Below are 19,510 nucleotides of genomic sequence, written 5' to 3'. Positions count from 1 at the left end.
TCTGGAGCATACAGCAGCTGATAAGTACTGGAAGGATTAAGGTTTTTTTAATAGAAATCATTTACAAATCTGTTTAACTTTCCGGCACCAGTTTATTTAAAAAAAAAAAAAATTCCACCAGGGTACCCCATTAAAGGGGTACTCCGCACCCCTAGACATCTTATCCCCTATCCAAAGGATAAGATGTCAGATCTCCGGGGTCCCGCTGCTGGGGGCCCCCGAAATCTCAGCTGCTGCACCCACCTGTACGGCTTCCACCTCACACCGGCAACGCTGGAGGCTTCGGAGACCGACCACAATGGCGGACGAGCGTGACATCACGATTCCGCCCCCTCAATGCAAGTCTATGGGAGGGGGCGTGACGGACCTCCCATAGACTTGCATTGAGGGGGCGGGGCGTGACGTCATGCTCTTCCGCCATTGTGGTCGGTCTCCGAAGCCTCCAGTGTTGGCGATGAGAGGTGGAAGCCGTACTGGGAGTTGAAGTTTTGCAACATCTGGAGGGCCAAAGTTTGAGACCACATAAATATTGTTTGATGGAATCAAAACCCATCTGAACTCTACACGTAGCAGGTGATATGTTCTGGACCCTGTGAGCTTTGTGTTCATCACATCTTTTATTCTTTGTATTATATCAGGCGCTAATTTAAATAATAGTCTAATAGTCTGTCACACGGGCCCCGCAGCGGATCCTGGTTTGTTACCGTTTTTTATTTGCACAATGAAATGTTCCTATTCTATTCAGGTCACCTCTACTTTCCTTCATTTGTTATATTTTTTAGCAAATCACTTCTCATTTTATCACATAAATTCTACATCATTAACATTCTTACTCCTCATCATAGTTACACCTTGTATTAGGATTGTATCTTCTCCCTTGTATTATTCTATTTAATTGCCACATAGAGCATTGTGCACCACAGTATCCTCACTTTAACATTATGTCCACCCCCTTTAGTGTGAACTGCCCAGCAACTACTATTATAATAACTAATATAATACTGCCCCTATGTACAAGAATATAACTACTATAATACTGCTCCTATATACAAGAATATAACTACTATAATACTGCCCCCTATATACAAGAATATAACTACTATAATACTGCTCCTATATACAAGAATATAACTACTATAATACTGCCCCTATATACAAGAATATAACTACTATAATACTGCTCCTATATACAAGAATATAACTACTATAATACTGCCTCCTATATACAAGAATATAACTACTATAATACTGCTCCTATATACAAGAATATAACTACTATAATACTGCTCCTATATACAAGAATATAACTACTATAATACTGCTCCTATATACAAGAATATAACTACTATAATACTGCCCCTATATACAAGAATATAACTACTATAATACTGCTCCTATATACAAGAATATAACTACTATAATACTGCTCCTATATACAAGAATATAACTACTATAATACTGCCCCCTATATACAAGAATATAACTACTATAATACTGCCCCCTATATACAAGAATATAACTACTATAATATTGCTCCTATATACAAGAATATAACTACTATAATACTGCCCCCTATATACAAGAATATAACTACTATAATACTGCTCCTATATACAAGAATATAACTACTATAATACTGCTCCTATATACAAGAATATAACTACTATAATACTGCTCCTATATACAAGAATATAACTACTATAATACTGCCCCCTATATACAAGAATATAACTACTATAATACTGCTCCTATATACAAGAATATAACTACTATAATACTGCCCCTATATACAAGAATATAATTACTATAATACTGCTCCTATATACAAGAATATAACTACTATAATACTGCCTCTATATACAAGAATATAACTACTATAATACTGCCTCCTATATACAAGAATATAACTACTATAATACTGCTCCTATATACAAGAATATAACTGCTATAATACTGCTCCTACATACAAGAATATAACTGCTATAATACTCCTCCTATATACAATATATCTACTATAATACTGCTCCTATATACAAGAATATAACTACTATAATACTGCTTCTACATACAAGAATATAACTACTATAATACTGCCTCCTATATACAAGAATATATCTACTATAATACTGCTCCTATATACAAGAATATAACTGCTATAATACTCCTCATGTGTACAAGAATATATCTACTATAATACTGCTCCTATATACAAGAATATAACTACTATAATACTGCTTCTATATACAAGAATATAACTACTATAATACTGCTCCTATATACAAGAATATAACTACTATAATACTGCCTCCTATATACAAGAATATATCTACTATAATACTGCTCCTATATACAAGAATATAACTACTATAATACTGCCCCTATATACAAGAATATAACTACTATAATACTGCTCCTATATACATGAATATAACTACTATAATACTGTCTCCTATATACAAGAATATAATTACTATAATACTGCCTCCTATATACAAGAATATAACCACTATAATCACAAGCGGCACACAGAAGCGAGCAGCCGGCACAACTACCCCTAGATTCCTAAGATCGCACTCTCAGCTAGTGCAGCGAAAATGAAAGACGCCCTGAGCTCGGGCTCCACAGTTCCCTTAACAGTGCTGGCAGGCACTGTAACCCTTCGGGTTCCAAGTCCCTAATGAAAAGACATCTTCGTATCAAACATATGTAGAAAGCAGGGACGTCACTCACCGGGGTACTGTGCCGATAATTCTTTATTTCTTTAAGGTGCAAAGACAGACATGGTGCACGGACGTTTCCAAGGACTCAGCTAATTAGAGTAAGACTGGGTGACAGCTGTTGCGCGTGCGCATTCACGCTTCTTCAAAAAGGTGATGCAGCACGGAACAGACAGGGTCTGAAGAAGCGTGAATGCGCACGCGCAACAGCTGTCACCCAGTCTTACTCTAATTAGCTGAGTCCTTGGAAACGTCCGTGCACCATGTCTGTCTTTGCACCTTAAAGAAATAAAGAATTATCGGCACAGTACCCCGGTGAGTGACGTCCCTGCTTTCTACATATGTTTGATAACTACTATAATACTGCCTCCTATATACAAGAATATAACTACTATAATACTGCCTCCTATGTACAAGAATATAACTACTATAATACTGCCTCCTATGTACAAGAATATAACTACTATAATACTGCTCCTATGTACAAGAATATAACTACTATAATACTGCCTCCTATATACAAGAATATATCTACTATAATACTGCTCCTATATACAAGAATATAACTACTATAATACTGCTCCTATATACAATAATATAACTACTATAATATTGCTCCTATATACAAGAATATAACTACTATAATACTGCTCCTATATACAAGAATATAACTACTATAATACTGCCCCTATATACAAGAATATAACTACTATAATACTGCTCCTATATACAAGAATATAACTACTGTAATACTGCTCCTATATACAAGAATATAACTACTATAATACTGCCCCTATATACAAGAATATAACTACTATAATACTGCTCCTATACACAGGAATATAACTAATATAATACTACTCCTATATACAAGAATATAACTACTATAATACTGCCTCCTATATGCAAGAATATATCTACTATAATACTGCCCCTATATACAAGAATATAACTACTATAATATTGCTCCTATATACAAGAATATAACTACTATAATATTGCTCCTATATACAAGAATATAACTACTATAATACTGCTCCTATATACAAGAATATAACTACTATAATACTGCCCCTATATACAAGAATATAACTACTATAATACTGCTCCTATATACAGGAATATAACTAATATAATACTACTCCTATATACAAGAATATAACTACTATAATACTGCTCCTATATATACAAGAATATAACTACTATAATACTGCTCCTATATACAAGAATATAACTACTATAATTCTGCTCCTATATACAGGAATATAACTAATATAATACTACTCCTATATACAAGAATATAACTACTATAATACTGCTCCTATATATACAAGAATATAACTACTATAATACTGCTCCTATATACAAGAATATAACTACTATAATACTGCTCCTATATACAAGAATATAACTACTGTAATACTGCTCCTATATACAAGAATATAACTAATATAATACTTCTCCTATATACAAGAATATAACTACTATAATACTGCTCCTATATACAAGAATATAAGTACTATAATACTGCTCCTATATACAAGAATATAACTACTATAATACTGCCTCCTATATACAAGAATATAACTAATATAATACTTCTCCTATATACAAGAATATAACTACTATAATACTGCTCCTATATACAAGAATATAACTACTATAATACTGCTCCTATATACAAGAATATAACTACTATAATACTGCCTCCTATATACAAGAATATAACTACTATAATACTGCTCCTATATACAAGAATATAACTACTATAATACTGCCTCCTATATACAAGAATATAACTACTATATACTACTTCATGGATTCCCTCATTCAATTAACAGAATTATCAATGTTTTTTCCAGATGTGTTGAATGACGCCATCTTTGATGAAGACCATGATGAGATGGTGATCGTGAAGGACATCGATATGTTCTCCATGTGTGAACATCATCTGGTTCCATTCATTGGGAAGGTAGGACTGTGGCACCATTTTTCATGTAGCCATTGCTGTTCCATTTCTCAGTACTGATATATCCAGTATATATGTTTTCACTAGGAGTTGGAGTGTTCCTTTAAAATCCATGTGTCCACAAATCAGTGCGCCCTTAGCTATAGCATGCTGGGAGTTGTAGTTTTTGCACCAGCTGGAGGCGCTCTGGTTGGTCATATCTACATACGAGTCTGTTTTGTCTTTCTAGGTGCACATAGGTTATCTACCAAACAAACAGGTGCTGGGCCTCAGTAAGCTGGCCAGGTGAGTTCACATTAAGTCTACATTGATTTTATTTTAATTTTTTTGGCATGTAATCAAAAGGGGCAAAACATTAAAGGGGTTATCCAGGAAAAAACTTTTTTTTTATATATATATATATATATATATCATCTGGCTCCAGAAGGTTAAACAGATTTGTAAATTACTTCTATTAAAAAAAATCTTAATCCTTTCAGTACTTATGAGCTGCTGAAGTTGAGTTTTTCTTTTCTGTCTAAGTGCTCTCTGATGACACCTGCCTCGGGAACTGTCCAGAGTAGAAGCAAATCCCCATAGCAAACCTCTTCTACTCTGTGCAGTTCCCGAGACAAGCAGAGATGTCAGCAGAGAGCACTGTTGCCAGACAGAAACAACAACTCAACTTCAGCAGCTGATAATTATTGAAAGGATTAAGATTTTTTAATAGAAGTAATTTGCAAATCTGTTTCACTTTCTGGAGCCAGTTGATATAAAAAAAAAGTTTTTTCCTGCAATACCCCTTTTAATAAATAAATAACAACTAAATAAATAAATATATAAATCAATAAATAAACAAAATAAATAAAATAAATTAATATCTATATATATATAATATACCTAAATACATAATTAAATAAATAACTATATATATTGTATATGTATGTATATATATATATATATTCATTAACTAAACAAATAAATAAGTAAAAAATGAATAACTAAATAACTAAACTATATATATATATATGTATGTATATATATATATATATATATATATATATATATAAAATTAATAACTAAACAAAAAAATAATAACTAAATATAAAATAAATAACCAAATAAAAAAATGTATAATAAACAAATGACTAAATAAATAACTAAATAACTAACTACATAAATAACTTACTAAAATAAATAAATACATAAATAAAATAACTGAGGACAACTTAGAGGGAGGGCACAACAAAGTTCCTGACATGGACAGAGGTGTCAGTAGAGAGCACTGTGGACAGACAGAAAATAAATTTAAAAAGAAAAGAATTTCCTATGGAACATTTACAGCAGCTGATAAGTACTGGAAAGATTAAGATTAGATGAGCGAACTTCCAGTAATTCGATTCGTCACGAACTTCTCAGCTCGGCGGTTGATGACTTTATCCTGCATAAATTAGTTCAGCTTTCAGGTGCTCCTGTGGCTGGAAAAGGTGGATACAGTCCTAGGAAAGAGTCTCCAGCCCGGAGCACCTGAAAGCTGAACTAATTTATGCAGGATAAAGTCAGCAACCGCCGAGCCGAGAAGTTCGGGACGAATCGAATTACTGGAAGTTCGCTCATCTGTAATTAAGATTTTTAAATACAAGTAATTTACAAATCTGTTTAACTTTCTGGCACCAGTTGATTTACAAAAAAAAAAAATTTCCACAGGAGTGCCCCTTTAAATAAAGGCCTCTCAGGAAAAACTGGCACACTGGTGCAGAATTACTGGAAGAGTGCCAGTGTGAGAATGAGTCAGAGATGGCACAGCAGCTCAGGCCGATTGATAAAGTACTTGAAAATTTAGCACCCAAATTTTGATGCATTTTAGCATTAAAGGGGTACTCCGGTGGAAAACAATTTTTTTTAAATCAACTGGTACCAGAAAGTTAAACAGATTTATAAATGACTTCTATTCAGAAACCTTAATCCTTCCAGTACTTATCAGCTGCTGTATGCTCCAGAGGAAGTTGTGTAGTTCTTTCCAGTCTGACCACAGTGCTCTCTGCTGACACCTCTGTCCATGTAAGAACTGTCCAGAGTAGGTGCAAATCCCCATAGAAAACCTCTCCTGCTCTGGACAGTTCATGATACGGACAGAGGTGTCAGCAAAGAGCACTGTGGTCAGACAGAAAAGAAATTCAAAAAGAAAAGAACTTTCTGTGGAGCATACAGCAGCTAAAAAGTTAAAAGCTAAAAATGAGTACTGGAAGGGTTATGATTTTTGAATAGAAGTAATTTACAAATCTGTTTAACTTTCTGGCACCAGTTAATTAAAAAAAAAAATTGTTCCCCACCGGAGTACCCCTTTAAACCAGGCCCCTTGTCATTGAATGTGGTGGCACAGTTGGCTCACCTATCTCTACAGCATTCCTGGGATATGTAGTTTTACAACAGCTGGAGCCGCACTGGTTGGGAACCACTGGCCTATACTAACTATTGCGTTGATATTTACGTACGCAACTGAACTCCATACAGAATTACAATGTTTCCTCCGATGGTTCGAATTAACCCTTCCATTCTCCATTTCACTGGCATTATCCCTATAAACTTTGACGGTGGTTTCCTAGGGATTATTTGCTTAGGATTTGTTCTCTCTTCTCTGCGCCTTCGTCTATCACAGCGGACACTTTTTTTTTTCCAATTAAATTTGACATTTCATACGGCGGAAGCCACAGATACATCTAATAAAAAAAATCCCTTTACATGCAATGACCAAAAGAATGGCTGACCTTAAAGGGGTACTCCGCCCCTAGACATCTTATCTCCTATCCAAAGGATAGGGCATAAGATGTCTTATTGCGGGGGTCTCCAGGTGTTTTAAGATATCATATCGTGGGGGTCTCCAGATGTCATAAAGGGGTACTCCGGTGAAAAACTTATTTATTTTTGTTTTTTAAATCAACTGGTGCCAGAAAGTTAAACAGATTTGTAAATTACTTCTATTAAAAAAATCTTAATCCTTCCTGTACTTATTAGCTGCTGAATACTACAGTGCAAATTCTTTTCCGTTTGAAACACAGAGTTCTCTGCTGACATCATGAGCACAGTGCTCTCTGCTGACACCTCTGTCCATTTTACGAACTGTCCAGAACAGCATATGTTTGCTATGGGGATTTCCTTTTACCCTGGAGAGTTCCTAAAAAATGGACAGAGATGTCAGCAGAGAGCACTGTGCTCATGATGTCAGCAGAGAGCTCTGTGTTTCAAACGGAAAGGAATTTCCTCTGTAGTGTTCAGCAGCTAATAAGTAAAGGAAGGATTAAGATTTTTTTAATAGAAGTAATTTACAAATCTGTTTAACTTTCTGGCACCAGTTGATTTAAAAAAAAAAAAAAAGTTTTTCACCGGAGTACCCCTTTAAGTTGTCTTATTGCGGGGATCTCCCTGCAGCACCCGGCGTTCATTTAGAGCGTCAGGTGCAGTGCCGGAGGCTCGTGACGCCACGGCCACACACCCTCAATGCAAGTCTATGGGTGGGGGCGTGACGGCCGTCACGCCCCCTCCCATAGACTTGCATTGAGGGGGCGTGGCCATGACGTCATGAGTGGGGTGTCGCCGTGATGTCACGAGTCTCCACACCCCATCACCAGTCATCCGGCACTCCCGGCGGGACTCCCGCGAACAGACATCTTATCCCCAATCCTTTGGATAGGGGATAAGATGTCTAGGGGCGGCGTACCCCTTTAAGGTGGTACTTTTGCATATATTTAAAATAAATAAATAAATAAATATATATATACTGTTTGAGTGTACAGCTCTTACGCTGATGTATGTGTCTCCATGGTTACAGACCTGAGTAGTCTGATCCCGCAGTCATGTGTCATGGCCGTCCATCGGTCATCGCTTCTTTTTAACGTAACTTCCGTAGATAAAACAAAGTTGCATAAAAAAAAGTCTGCACCTGTCCTATTGATATGGGGTCTGGTTTTTGGGGAGGATGCACAATTTTGACTCTCCTTTCTGGCACTGAGTCCCTTCTTGTCTTTGTTATGGGGCCCTTCACTATACACAGATGGGATATAATAGCCCCCACCCCAGACCTCAGCAGCCGGCTGTGCCCCCGTGACCATTGATCCTCCCCACAGGTACTGTAATACTAGGAAACGGGACCAAAGGGCATTGGCCTGAGGGACAGATGGGAGACGTGTGCAAGTGAAGGGCACCTCCTGCCCAGGGCTGGGTAGAATTATAGTGTAAACCACTGGGTTCCAGTTTAATAAAATCGGTCCAAGGGTTTCAGACGGGAAAAGTCCCAAAACGGATAGTGACTAAGATTGACACCTGGCCGGTATTTTACAGGCACAGCCGGAATATTGGCCCCCCTGTCGGTATTTATCCAACCAATCCTCCAACTTGTGAATTGTTGCACCATAACCTATAGCAGAGTTTACCAACCAGAGCACCCCCAGCTGTTGCAAAACTACAACTCCCAGCATGGGCTGTCCAGGCATGCTGGGAGTTGTAGTTTTGCAACAGCTGGAGGCACCCCTAATTGGAAAACACTTACTTATACTATATACTACTATATAGTCCAACATGCTAGAAGTTGTAGTTTTTCAACAGCTGGAGGCACCCCTAATTGGAAAACACTTACTTATACTATATAGTCCAACATGCTGGGAGTTGTAGTTTTGCAACAGCTGGAGGCACCCCTAATTGGAAAACACTTACTTATACTATATACTACTATATAGTCCAACATGCTGGGAGTTGTAGTTTTGCAACAGCTGGAGGCATCCCTAATTGGAAAACACTTACTTATACTATATACTACTATATAGTTCAACATGCTGGGAGTTGTAGTTTTGCAACAGCTGGAGGCACCCCTAATTGGAAAACACTTACTTATACTATATACTACTATATAGTCTAACATGCTGGGAGTTGTAGTTTTCGTTTGGGGCAGCTGCTGACCCACAGGCTGCATCAGGGCATGCTGGGAGTTGTAGTTAGTAACTAACTGCAACTCCCGTATTTGCTTAAATAAATAAAGCGATCAAAAAGTCACATGAAAACAAAAATGGTCCTGTTGAAAAACTACAGATCGGGGCGCAGAAAATGAGCCATAATACAGGCCCGTATATGGAGACATAAAAAAAAAGTTATGGGAGTCAGAATAGGACAAAATTTCGAAATTAAGAAATGTTACATATCTATAATTAATTATGCAAATTAGCATGGCTGGTAATTTTTTTTTTTTTGCATGAAAGGTGGCAACCTTAAAGGGGTACTCCGGTGAAAACCTTTTTTCTTTTAAATCAACTGGTGGCAGAAAGTTAAACATATTTGTAAATTACTTCTATAAAAAAAAATCTTAATCCTTCCAGTACTTATTAGCTGCTGAATGCTACAGAGGAAATTCCTTCTTTTTGGAACACTGATGACAGCACGAGCACAGTGCTCTCTGCCGACATCTCTGTCCATTTTGGCAACCATGCATAGCAGATGTATGCTAAGGGCAGCATGGTGGCTCAGTGGTTAGCACTGCTGCCCTGCAGTGCTGGGGACTTGGGTTCAAATCCCACTAAGGACAACAATAAATAAAGTGTTATTATAATAACGTCAGCAGAGAGAACTGTGCTCGTGATGTCATCAGAGAGCATTCCAAAAAGAAAAGAATTTCCTCTGCAGTATTCAGCAGTGAATAAGTACAGGAAGGATAAAGATTTTTTAATAGAAGTAATTTACAAATATGTTTAACTTTCTGCCACCAGTTGATTTAAAAGAAAAAAGGTTTTCACCGGAGTACCCCTTTAACGTGACTGATGTGACAGGTCATTCTGTGTACTGTATTATTATAAGGCTAAGTTTCCACTTGTTTTTTTTCTGGCAGTTTTTGGATTTCTGCCTCTGCCGTTTTTGAGCCAAAGTCAGAAGTGGATCCATAAGGGAGGAGAAGTGTAAGTCCTTCCTTTATATGTCCTATTCCTTTTGAATACATTTCTGGTTTTGGCTCAAAAACTGCAGTGGCAGATGTCCAAAAACTGACAGAAAAAAGACCAAGTGGAAACTTAGCCTAAAGGCCCACAAAGGGAAAAGATGGCTGCCCGGGAATCTCCAGCCTGTCCGGAGATGGCCGGCACTGAAAATAGCCGAGTTGGAGAGTTATAGGGGTACTCCACTGGCCAGCGTTCGGAAGTGAATGTTCCGTACGCTGTTTTCGAGCCGCTGTGGTCGGCCACGCCCCTTGTGATGCCATATCCATGCCCCCTCAATGCAAGTCAATGGGATGGGGCGTGACGGTAGTCACGCCCCCTCCCATAGACTTGCATTGAGGGGCTTGGCTAACCCCCCACAGCGCTAAAAAAAAGTGTTCGGAACATTCACTTCTGAACGATGGCCAGTGTAGTACCCCTTTAAACAAGTGGCGTAGCACCGGTATGTAACTATGGCAGACTCCATTGGCCACAGACAGGCTGAAGGTAGCTGGGCGGCCATATTTTCCCTTCATGGGAGGAGAAGCCCTTTAAAGCTGTTGTATAATTATTTAAAAAAAAAATGGGTGCCCTATTCTAATAACAGTGCCACGCCTGTCTACAGTGGTGTCTATGAATAGCGATGAGTTGCAATACCACGCACAGCCTGTGGACAGGTGTGGCACTGTTTCTGAGAAGAATTCTGGGGGAGATTTATCAAAACCTGTACAAAGGAAAAGTTGCCCATAGCAACCAATCAGATCGCTTCTTTCATTTTGCAGAGGCCTTGTTAAAATGAAAGTGATCTGATTGGTTGCTATGGGCAACTGGGCAACTGGGCAACTATTCCCCTGCACAGGTTTTGATAAATCTCCCCCCTTCATATATCTCCATAGTAATAAACTAATAACGCACTCCAATCTCTTTTGTTTTTCTTTAAGGATCGTGGAGATATACAGCAGACGACTACAAGGTAAGGGCCCCCGGGGGCCCTGCGGATCCAGATTGCTTTTGACATTTCTGATCCTCCTCCAGCCAGATAGTCAGAGGTTGGGGATGACACACGCAACGATTCACATAGCAGCTTCTTAGAAAGGGCACAATGACTGGCGAGCACGTTCTCCGTGTTTGTTTGCCCGGTTTGGACGCAGTGATGTGGGCGCCCTTTATAGAGACAGTAATTGTGCTGACAACTGCGCCTGACGACATGATCTCAGCCGTGACCGGGACGCTGCGTACATCGGAGGTTACAGATCTGACCGGAATTATTATAGATACTATATTCGCAGAATACAAAAACATCCGCCGATTGCGAATCCTGACCGGTGACCTTCCATTCTTACCTCATCACTGTGCAGGGTTTATCACTATTTCTGGGTTTTTCTTTGTTCGCTCTCTTTTTGAGTGTTGACTACAGGTTCTTCAGGGATTGAGATCTGGGGAGTTTTGTTCACTGAGCCGCTTAGTTGTCACTTCTGCCTTGTAACATGGTCTTCACCATGATGAGAAAAGCCTTGTCCATCACCAAATTGCTCCATGATGGTTGGAGACGTTGCTCTTGGAGGATGTTGAGATACCAAGTGCCAAGACCATCTCCTTAATGGGGTCCAAAGGATAGGGGATGAGATGTCTGATCGCGGGGGTCCCGCTGCTGGGGACCACAGCGATCTACCTGCTGCACCTGGTGTTTGTTTAGAGCATCGGGTGCAGCACTGAAGGCTCGTGATGTCACGGCCGTCACGCCCCCTCCTATAGACTTGCATTGATGGGGCATGGCTGTGACATCACAATTGGGCGTGACAGTAATGTCACGAGCCTCCGCCCCACATCACCAGTCATCCGGCACTGAGCGAAGTTCACACCGTGCACAAGATGTCTGGGGTGCCGTAGCTGAGATCGCGGGGGTCCCCTGCAGTGGGACCCCCATGATCAGATATCTTATCCCCTATCCAAAGGTCTGGAGGCGGAGTACCCCTTCAAGGGGATTTAGCTCCGGGACGGGTTCAGCACAGGATAGAACTTCTCTCCAAGAGAAACATCTGACATTTTGCAGGAAGTACAGGGATTGGACGGGGGATAATGATGGAGCCTTCAGACAGTGAGGCTACCATAAGTCCTGAGACCTCCATGTGTGGAGCGACATCTTATCCAGGGGACTGGGCTCACTCACAATTTGGCCTAAGAACACCGCCATGACTGAAGAATATGATCTAACCATCCCCCACAAGCAACTTCTCCAACCATCCAGGAGCCATGCGGTGATGGTCAAGGCTTTATCCACCATGATGGAGACCATGTCCCAGGACAGAAATGATAACTAAGTAGATCTGTGAACAAAACATTGAAATATTAGGTCCATGGCCACAAGACTCCACATTGGGAACCTGTGTTCAATCCTCAAAGTGTGGGTGGACACAACCCCATCCCCCCCCCCCCCCCCCCCAGCCAGAAAATGTGACTAACCGGACACAGGGATGAGGTAAGAATGGAGGGGGGGGGGGGGGGATTTGCATTAATAGTTAAAAAACTATGTTTTATTATTCTATTTCAGTTACCATAGAAACGTCTGACAAAGATCTGAAAATAAATTAAGCAGCAAACACCAAGATGTCTGTCAGTCTCAAAACTTTTGGCCAGGACTGTAGGGAATGACCCTAGAAGATCCCATGTTTGTCATGTTTAGGTAGATCTGTCAGGTCTTTATCTAAGGAGAGTGTAGGACAGAAGGGGGCGACACCGAGCGCAGAGGAATTTACTTATTTAGTCTTCAAATCATGTAAGAGGTAAATGACTAGTATAGAAAGTCTGATAGTCCCATTGCCATCGGCCAAGAGAGAGCCTATGAGTCCTGCTATGAATGAGCGGGAGAAGCAGGACTCACAGGCTCACTCTATGAGCAGGCAGAGGAAGCAGGACTCACAGGCTTTCTCTACAAGTAGGAGGGAAAAGCAGGATTCACAGGATCACTCTATGAGCAGGCGGAGGAAGCAGGACTCACAGGCTCACTCTATGAGCGGGCGGAGGAAGCAGGACTCACAGGCTCACTCTATGAGCAGGCGGAGGAAGCAGGACTCACAGGCTCACTCTATGAGCAGGCGGAGGAAGCAGGACTCACAGGCTCACTATGAGCGGGCGGAGGAAGCAGGACTCACAGGCTTCTTCTTTGAGCAGGGGAAGCAGGACTCACAGGCTCACTCTATGAGTGGGCAAGGGAAGCAGGACTCACAGGCTCTTCCTATGAGTAGGCGGGGAAGCAGGACTCACAGGCTTACTCTGTTAGCGGGAGGGGGAAGCAGGACTCACAGTCTCACGCTATGAATGGGAGGGGGAAGATGGACTCACAGGCTCTTTCTATGAGTAGTTGGGAAAGGTAGGACTCACAGACTCACTATATGAGCAGTCGGGTGAAGCAGGACTTACAGGCTCTTTCTACAAGTGGGCGGGGAATGCAACAAAAATAGTAAATAGTAAAAATAGTAAATATCCATCATTTAGCCGTAAAAGGAAGATAAATCACAATTGCTTTTGGTTTTTCCACAGTTCAAGAACGCCTTACAAAACAGATCGCCATTGCGATTACAGAAGCCTTACAGCCCGCTGGTGTGGGAGTGGTGGTGGAAGCTACGTACGTCTCATTTCCAATGATATAAAAACAATAATATATATAAAAAAAAGGGGGGAAGATAGTCAAGAAGTGTTACCATAGGATCAAAGTCTATCAGAGTATAGTCTTACATACAAAATATGGGGCCCTACAAGTCAGAAGCCGCATCCTACGTCCTCTGCAACATGTAATGAAAGATGATTTATAAGCAGAACATAGTATTTAGGGGGCGCTATTATATCTCTGCAAAGCCTAAGCATAGCATTATAGTTTCCATTAGCAACCAGTAGAATTAGGATTGCAGCTCTGGGGTATAATACAGCTCAGTATGTCCCAGACCACCCCTGACTAACTTCATATATAACATTAGGCCCTACAAGTGAATGTCATCAATCAGAATATCTCTGAATTCTACTTCTTTTGCCTGAATTCTAACGCATCTCTTTTTGTTTTGCGCAGTCACATGTGTATGGTCATGAGAGGGGTGCAGAAGATGAACAGCAAGACGGTCACCAGCACCATGCTCGGCGTATTCCGAGAGGACCCCAAAACCAGGGAAGAATTCTTGACTCTCATCAAGAGTTGATAATAGTGCCAAAAAAAAAAAGAAAAAAAGAAAAAAAAAAAAACAGCAGAAAAAAACGTCGTCTATAGAGCGGTTGCTGCTGCCTAAATAAGTCCATCCACGTCTATGTGTCTCTGGTCCAGTCGTATTTAGTCTATTGGTCAACTACGTGTAGGAGTTCCGTGTTCTGTGATGACAGCTTCTGCGTCATGTTATATGGTACTTGTGGTTTTACGTTTTTTTTTTATTGGAAACATGGCGATAAAGCTCATTCATTGTGTTTACAGACCTATAAGGACTACCTGTGACCACAGCAGGTGTCGGAGAAGATTGACAGCCGGGGATCTGGAGATCATTGTAGAGAAGTGGTCCTCAACCTGCGTCTCTCCAGCTGTTGAGAAACTACAACTTTCAGCATGCCCTGACAGCCTTTGGCTGTCAGGGCATGCTGAAAGTTGTAGTTTCGCAACAGCTGGAGACACAGATTGCTCTATGACTGTTGCTAGCACAATGACAGTCCGGTTGCTAAGGATTCACTGCCTAGCAACCAGCATGTCCCTAGCAACTATTTTTACCGCTGTTTGCGCAATCACGGCCAGATTGCCATATTCACAGTAAAATTTCACAATTTTTACCACAATTAGCAGTAAATTACAGCAGTAGTGCTAACTTAACGCCACTGCGCAAATTTGCCATTCTGCACATTTTAAAGACCTGTCTTTGCGGGCGGAATCCCATTGAACTCAATGGGGCGCAATTCTATTCAACAAACTTTGCGGACATTGTGCGGAATTCCACCGCGTCGGCAGAAAGAATAGACATGCCTATTCCTTCTCCGCATTTCAGTCTATGAAACGTCTCATTTCTGAGCGAGCGCCCGCCGGAATATTCAATTGTGCGAAGAGTTTGCCCATGTTTTCCGGGCGTCAAGATGGCCTTAGGATACATGCATACTACGGAATGTCCGCCTGATTCAGCAGGCGCTAGCACCGCATGGTCACCACGAATTTAGGATCCATCAGTCAATAAGCTGCAAAGAGCGTCTCTAACTCTGGAGGACCCGGCTTGTCTATGCGTTAAAAATGCGTTACAGGGTTTTTCTTCTTTTTTTTTTTTTTTTAAATCAACTGGCGGCAGAAAGTTAAACAAATTTGTAAATAACTTCTATATAAAAATCTTAATCCTTCCAGTACTTATCAGCTGCTGTATGCTCCAGAGGAAGTTGTGTAGTTCTGACCACAGTGCTCTCTGCTGACACCTCTGTCCGTGTCAGGAACTGTCCGGAGCAGGAGAGGTTTGCTATAGGGGTTTGCTCCTACTCTGGACAGTTCCTGACATGGACAGAGGTGTCAGCAGAAAGCACTGTGGTCAGATTGGAAAGCACTACACAACTTCCTATGGAGTATACAGCAGCTGATAAGTACTGGAAGGATTAAGATTTTTTTTAATAGAAGTAATTTACAAATCTGTATAACTTTCTGGAGCCAGTTTATATGGAAAAAAAATGGTTTTCCACCGGAGGACCCCTTTAAAAAAATATCCCATTGATTTCAGTGGGAAGCGTGTAATGCTTCATTTCTCCTGTGGTGGCGCTGCAGGGATATCGAGCACTGGCTGACAGGATCCACATACATTACAGCTGGGAGTCCTGGCAGCGGCACAACCATCCGTGATCAGCTTAATAATGGCGGCCGGTGCTAATAAAATACGGACAACCCATATTTGTCTGTTTTATAATGGTGACGACCTCAGGCGGCCATATCCATACAGTTCACTCTAATTCTACATTTTAAAGGGGTACTCCGCCCACAGACATCTTATCCCCGATACAAAGGATAGGGGATAAGATGTCTGATCGCGGGGATTCCCCCTCCGCCCCAGTGTCAGGACCCCCACGATCAGAAATCTTATCCCCTATCATTTTTATAGGGAATATGATGTCTGTGGGGAGAGTACCCCTTTAATATCCAATATTATTATTGTATTTATTTGCTTCTCATGCTATATCCTATGTTTCCCAACCAGGGTGTCTTCAGCTGTTGCAGAACTACAACTCCCAGCATGCCCGGACAGCCTTCGGCTGTCCGGGCATGCTGGGAGTTGTAGTTTTGCAACAGCTGGAGGCACACCTGGTTGAGAAGCACCGTGCTTTATGTATATGTATGTATTTGGATAACGTCTTCACCATCCAACTCTTATGCATTTAATGTTATTTAAAAGCTAGGTTCACATTGTGTTTCACCATTACAGGAGGCCTACGTCACAGCGGTGTGCCCCCATATGCCGTGGTATCCGATTTCTTCATAACAAGACACCACGCCTGTCTTTAGGTTGTGTGTGGTATTATAGTTCAGTTCCAGTGAATGAGGCCAAGTTGTAATACCGCGCACAACCTGAGGACAGGGGTGGCGCTGTTTTTGGAAGACATTAGGGGAGATTTATCAAAACCTCTCCAGAGGAAAATTTGCCCAGTTGCCCATAGCAACCAATCAGCTCGCTTCTTTCATTTTAAACAAGGCCTCTACAAAATGAAAGAAGCGATCTGATTGGTTGCTATGGGCAACTGGGCAACTTTTCCTCTGGACAGGTTTGATGAATCTCCCCCATTAAGCATACATTTCTGGCAGGTTGACGTAGAGCTCCACCGTGAAACCCAATGGGGAGATTCATCAAGACTTGTGCAGAGGAAAAGTTGACCAGTTGCCCATAGCAACCAATCAGATCACTACTTTCATTTTGTAGAGGCCTTGTTTAAAATGAAAGAAGCGAGCTGATTGGTTGCTATGGGCAACTGGTCGACTATCCCTGTGCACAAGTTTTGACAAATCTTCCCTAATGTGAATCCAGCCTAATTCCTTTTGTGTCTCTTGCCGCTTTCCTTGCACATATGGGCAGGGCTGCAGAGCAGACCCCGCCCTCCTGGGAGATTCCCATATATATATGGTAATGAAGGGAGGAGCATGACTACTTGCCCAGCCTGTGTGGAAAAACTAGAGGACTCCAAGCAGGAGACGATACAGCCATCCGAAATTTAGACGATACACTACAGGAATACAGTCTCATACAGTGAGCAGAAATTTTGGGAAGGGTTCCGCCTCAACAGACGGACCGTTTAGGGGTTGGGTGGAGTCGCCCTTTAAATATTTGTGTCTGTGTGACGTGTATTAGGTGCGTGCGGTTTGTGTTTCCTTCGCTTTTTTTTTGCTCATAAATACCCGGAAGGAACAAGAACAACAGGCTGCACCTTGAAGAAGCTAAGGAGGAGACCCGCGTGCGTGTATTTATAGTCTCCCGTCTGCTATGTGCCTGTGGTCTACATAGAGTTAATGTCCTATCCGTGAAGAACGTTATTTTCGAGACCAAAATTATTTCACTTATATACGCCAAGCAGGGCTTGGACAGTGTTACGGTGACTAAAAGCAATGTTTTCCATCAAAATGCCAAACTACAACCCCCATCATGCCCCGACAGCCTACGGCTGCCGGGGCATGCTGGGAGTTGTAGTTCTGAAACAGCTGCTTGGGGAACACAGCTGATTTCTTTAAAAAGCAGCGCCACCCTTGTCCTCAGGTTGTGTGTGTTATTACAATTTTTTTTGAAGTGGTATAAATTGTATGATATATGCCTATAATAGAAGTGATCCAGTACAATATATAGATATATATATATATATATATATACATAAAAAAATATATAAAGTGATCCTGTACGATACAAATTGTTGTTTATTTAACTCTCCCTATTGTAATTTAAATCTTACGTTCAGCACAATTAATAAAGCACAGCTTATACTGAATGTGCGTTTTGTGTGGTTTTTATTCCATAAAGGACCAAGCCCGTTTTGGACTTTGGCTCCCCCGAGCTGTGAGTCATAAAAGAAATCAAGCGAACATCATAGAATTCTCATCCCGGACGAGCCCCCAAGATCCATACTTTTTGAGAAATCAAGAGCACATTCCAAGAGCCATTATTTATAGAGAAATCAACCACAGATGTCCTGGACTAGCCAAAGAGAAATCAAGCACACATTATAAAATACGTCCCGGACGAGCCCCCGACAGCCATAACTCAGAGAAATCAAGTGCACATAAGGGAATACGTCCCAATGAGCCTCGAAGAGTCATAACTTATAAAAAAAAATCAAGTGCACACCATAGAATACAACCCAAATGAGCCCCCAAGAGCCATTACTTATAGAGAAATCAAGCGCACATCATAGATGTCCTGGACTAGCCTGCAAAAGCAATAAAGAGAAATCATGCGCACATTATAAAATATGTCCCGGAATAGCCCCCCCCCCCCAAAAGCCATAACTTATAGAGAAATCAGATGAACACCAAATAATATGTCCAGATGAGCCCAAAAGAGCCATTACTTATATAGCAATCAACAGCATATTATAAAATACGTCCCGGACGAGCCCCCAAGAGCCATAACGTATAAAGAAATCAATCGCACAGCATAGAAAATGACCCAATGAATCCCTAAGCCATAACTTATAGAGGAATTAAACGCACATAATGGATTATTATAATGGAATATGTCCAGATGAGCCACTGAGAGCCATTAATTATAAAGTAATCAACCACACACCTTAGAACACATCCCGGACGAGCCCCCAAGGGCCATTATTTATAGAGAAATCAAGCACACATTATAGAACACATCCCAGATGAGCCCCCAAGAGCCATTACTTATAGAGAAATCAAGCGCACATTATAG

At 40.8% G+C, this 19,510-nt stretch overlaps 1 protein-coding gene across 1 annotated transcript in view; it reads left to right on the top strand.

Annotated features, from left to right (window-relative positions):
• The window catches only part of GCH1 (GTP cyclohydrolase 1), a 32,924-nt gene extending 14,458 nt beyond the window's left edge, over window positions 1-18,466 (top strand). Inside the window, exons 2-6 of the mRNA XM_056547087.1 lie at window positions 4,580-4,689; window positions 4,916-4,971; window positions 11,561-11,592; window positions 14,160-14,244; window positions 14,683-18,466. Of these exons, the coding sequence (XP_056403062.1) occupies window positions 4,580-4,689; window positions 4,916-4,971; window positions 11,561-11,592; window positions 14,160-14,244; window positions 14,683-14,809 (410 nt within the window). The 3' untranslated portion in view covers window positions 14,810-18,466. The remainder of the gene's footprint in view (window positions 1-4,579; window positions 4,690-4,915; window positions 4,972-11,560; window positions 11,593-14,159; window positions 14,245-14,682) is intronic.
• The last annotated feature ends 1,044 nt before the right edge of the window (window positions 18,467-19,510 follow it).

This window comes from Hyla sarda, chromosome 11 (genome assembly GCF_029499605.1).
Source record: "Hyla sarda isolate aHylSar1 chromosome 11, aHylSar1.hap1, whole genome shotgun sequence".
Lineage (NCBI taxonomy): Eukaryota > Metazoa > Chordata > Amphibia > Anura > Hylidae > Hyla > Hyla sarda.
The sequence above is the reverse complement of the archived record's forward strand: the minus strand, read 5'-3'. Positions and strand labels throughout refer to the sequence as shown.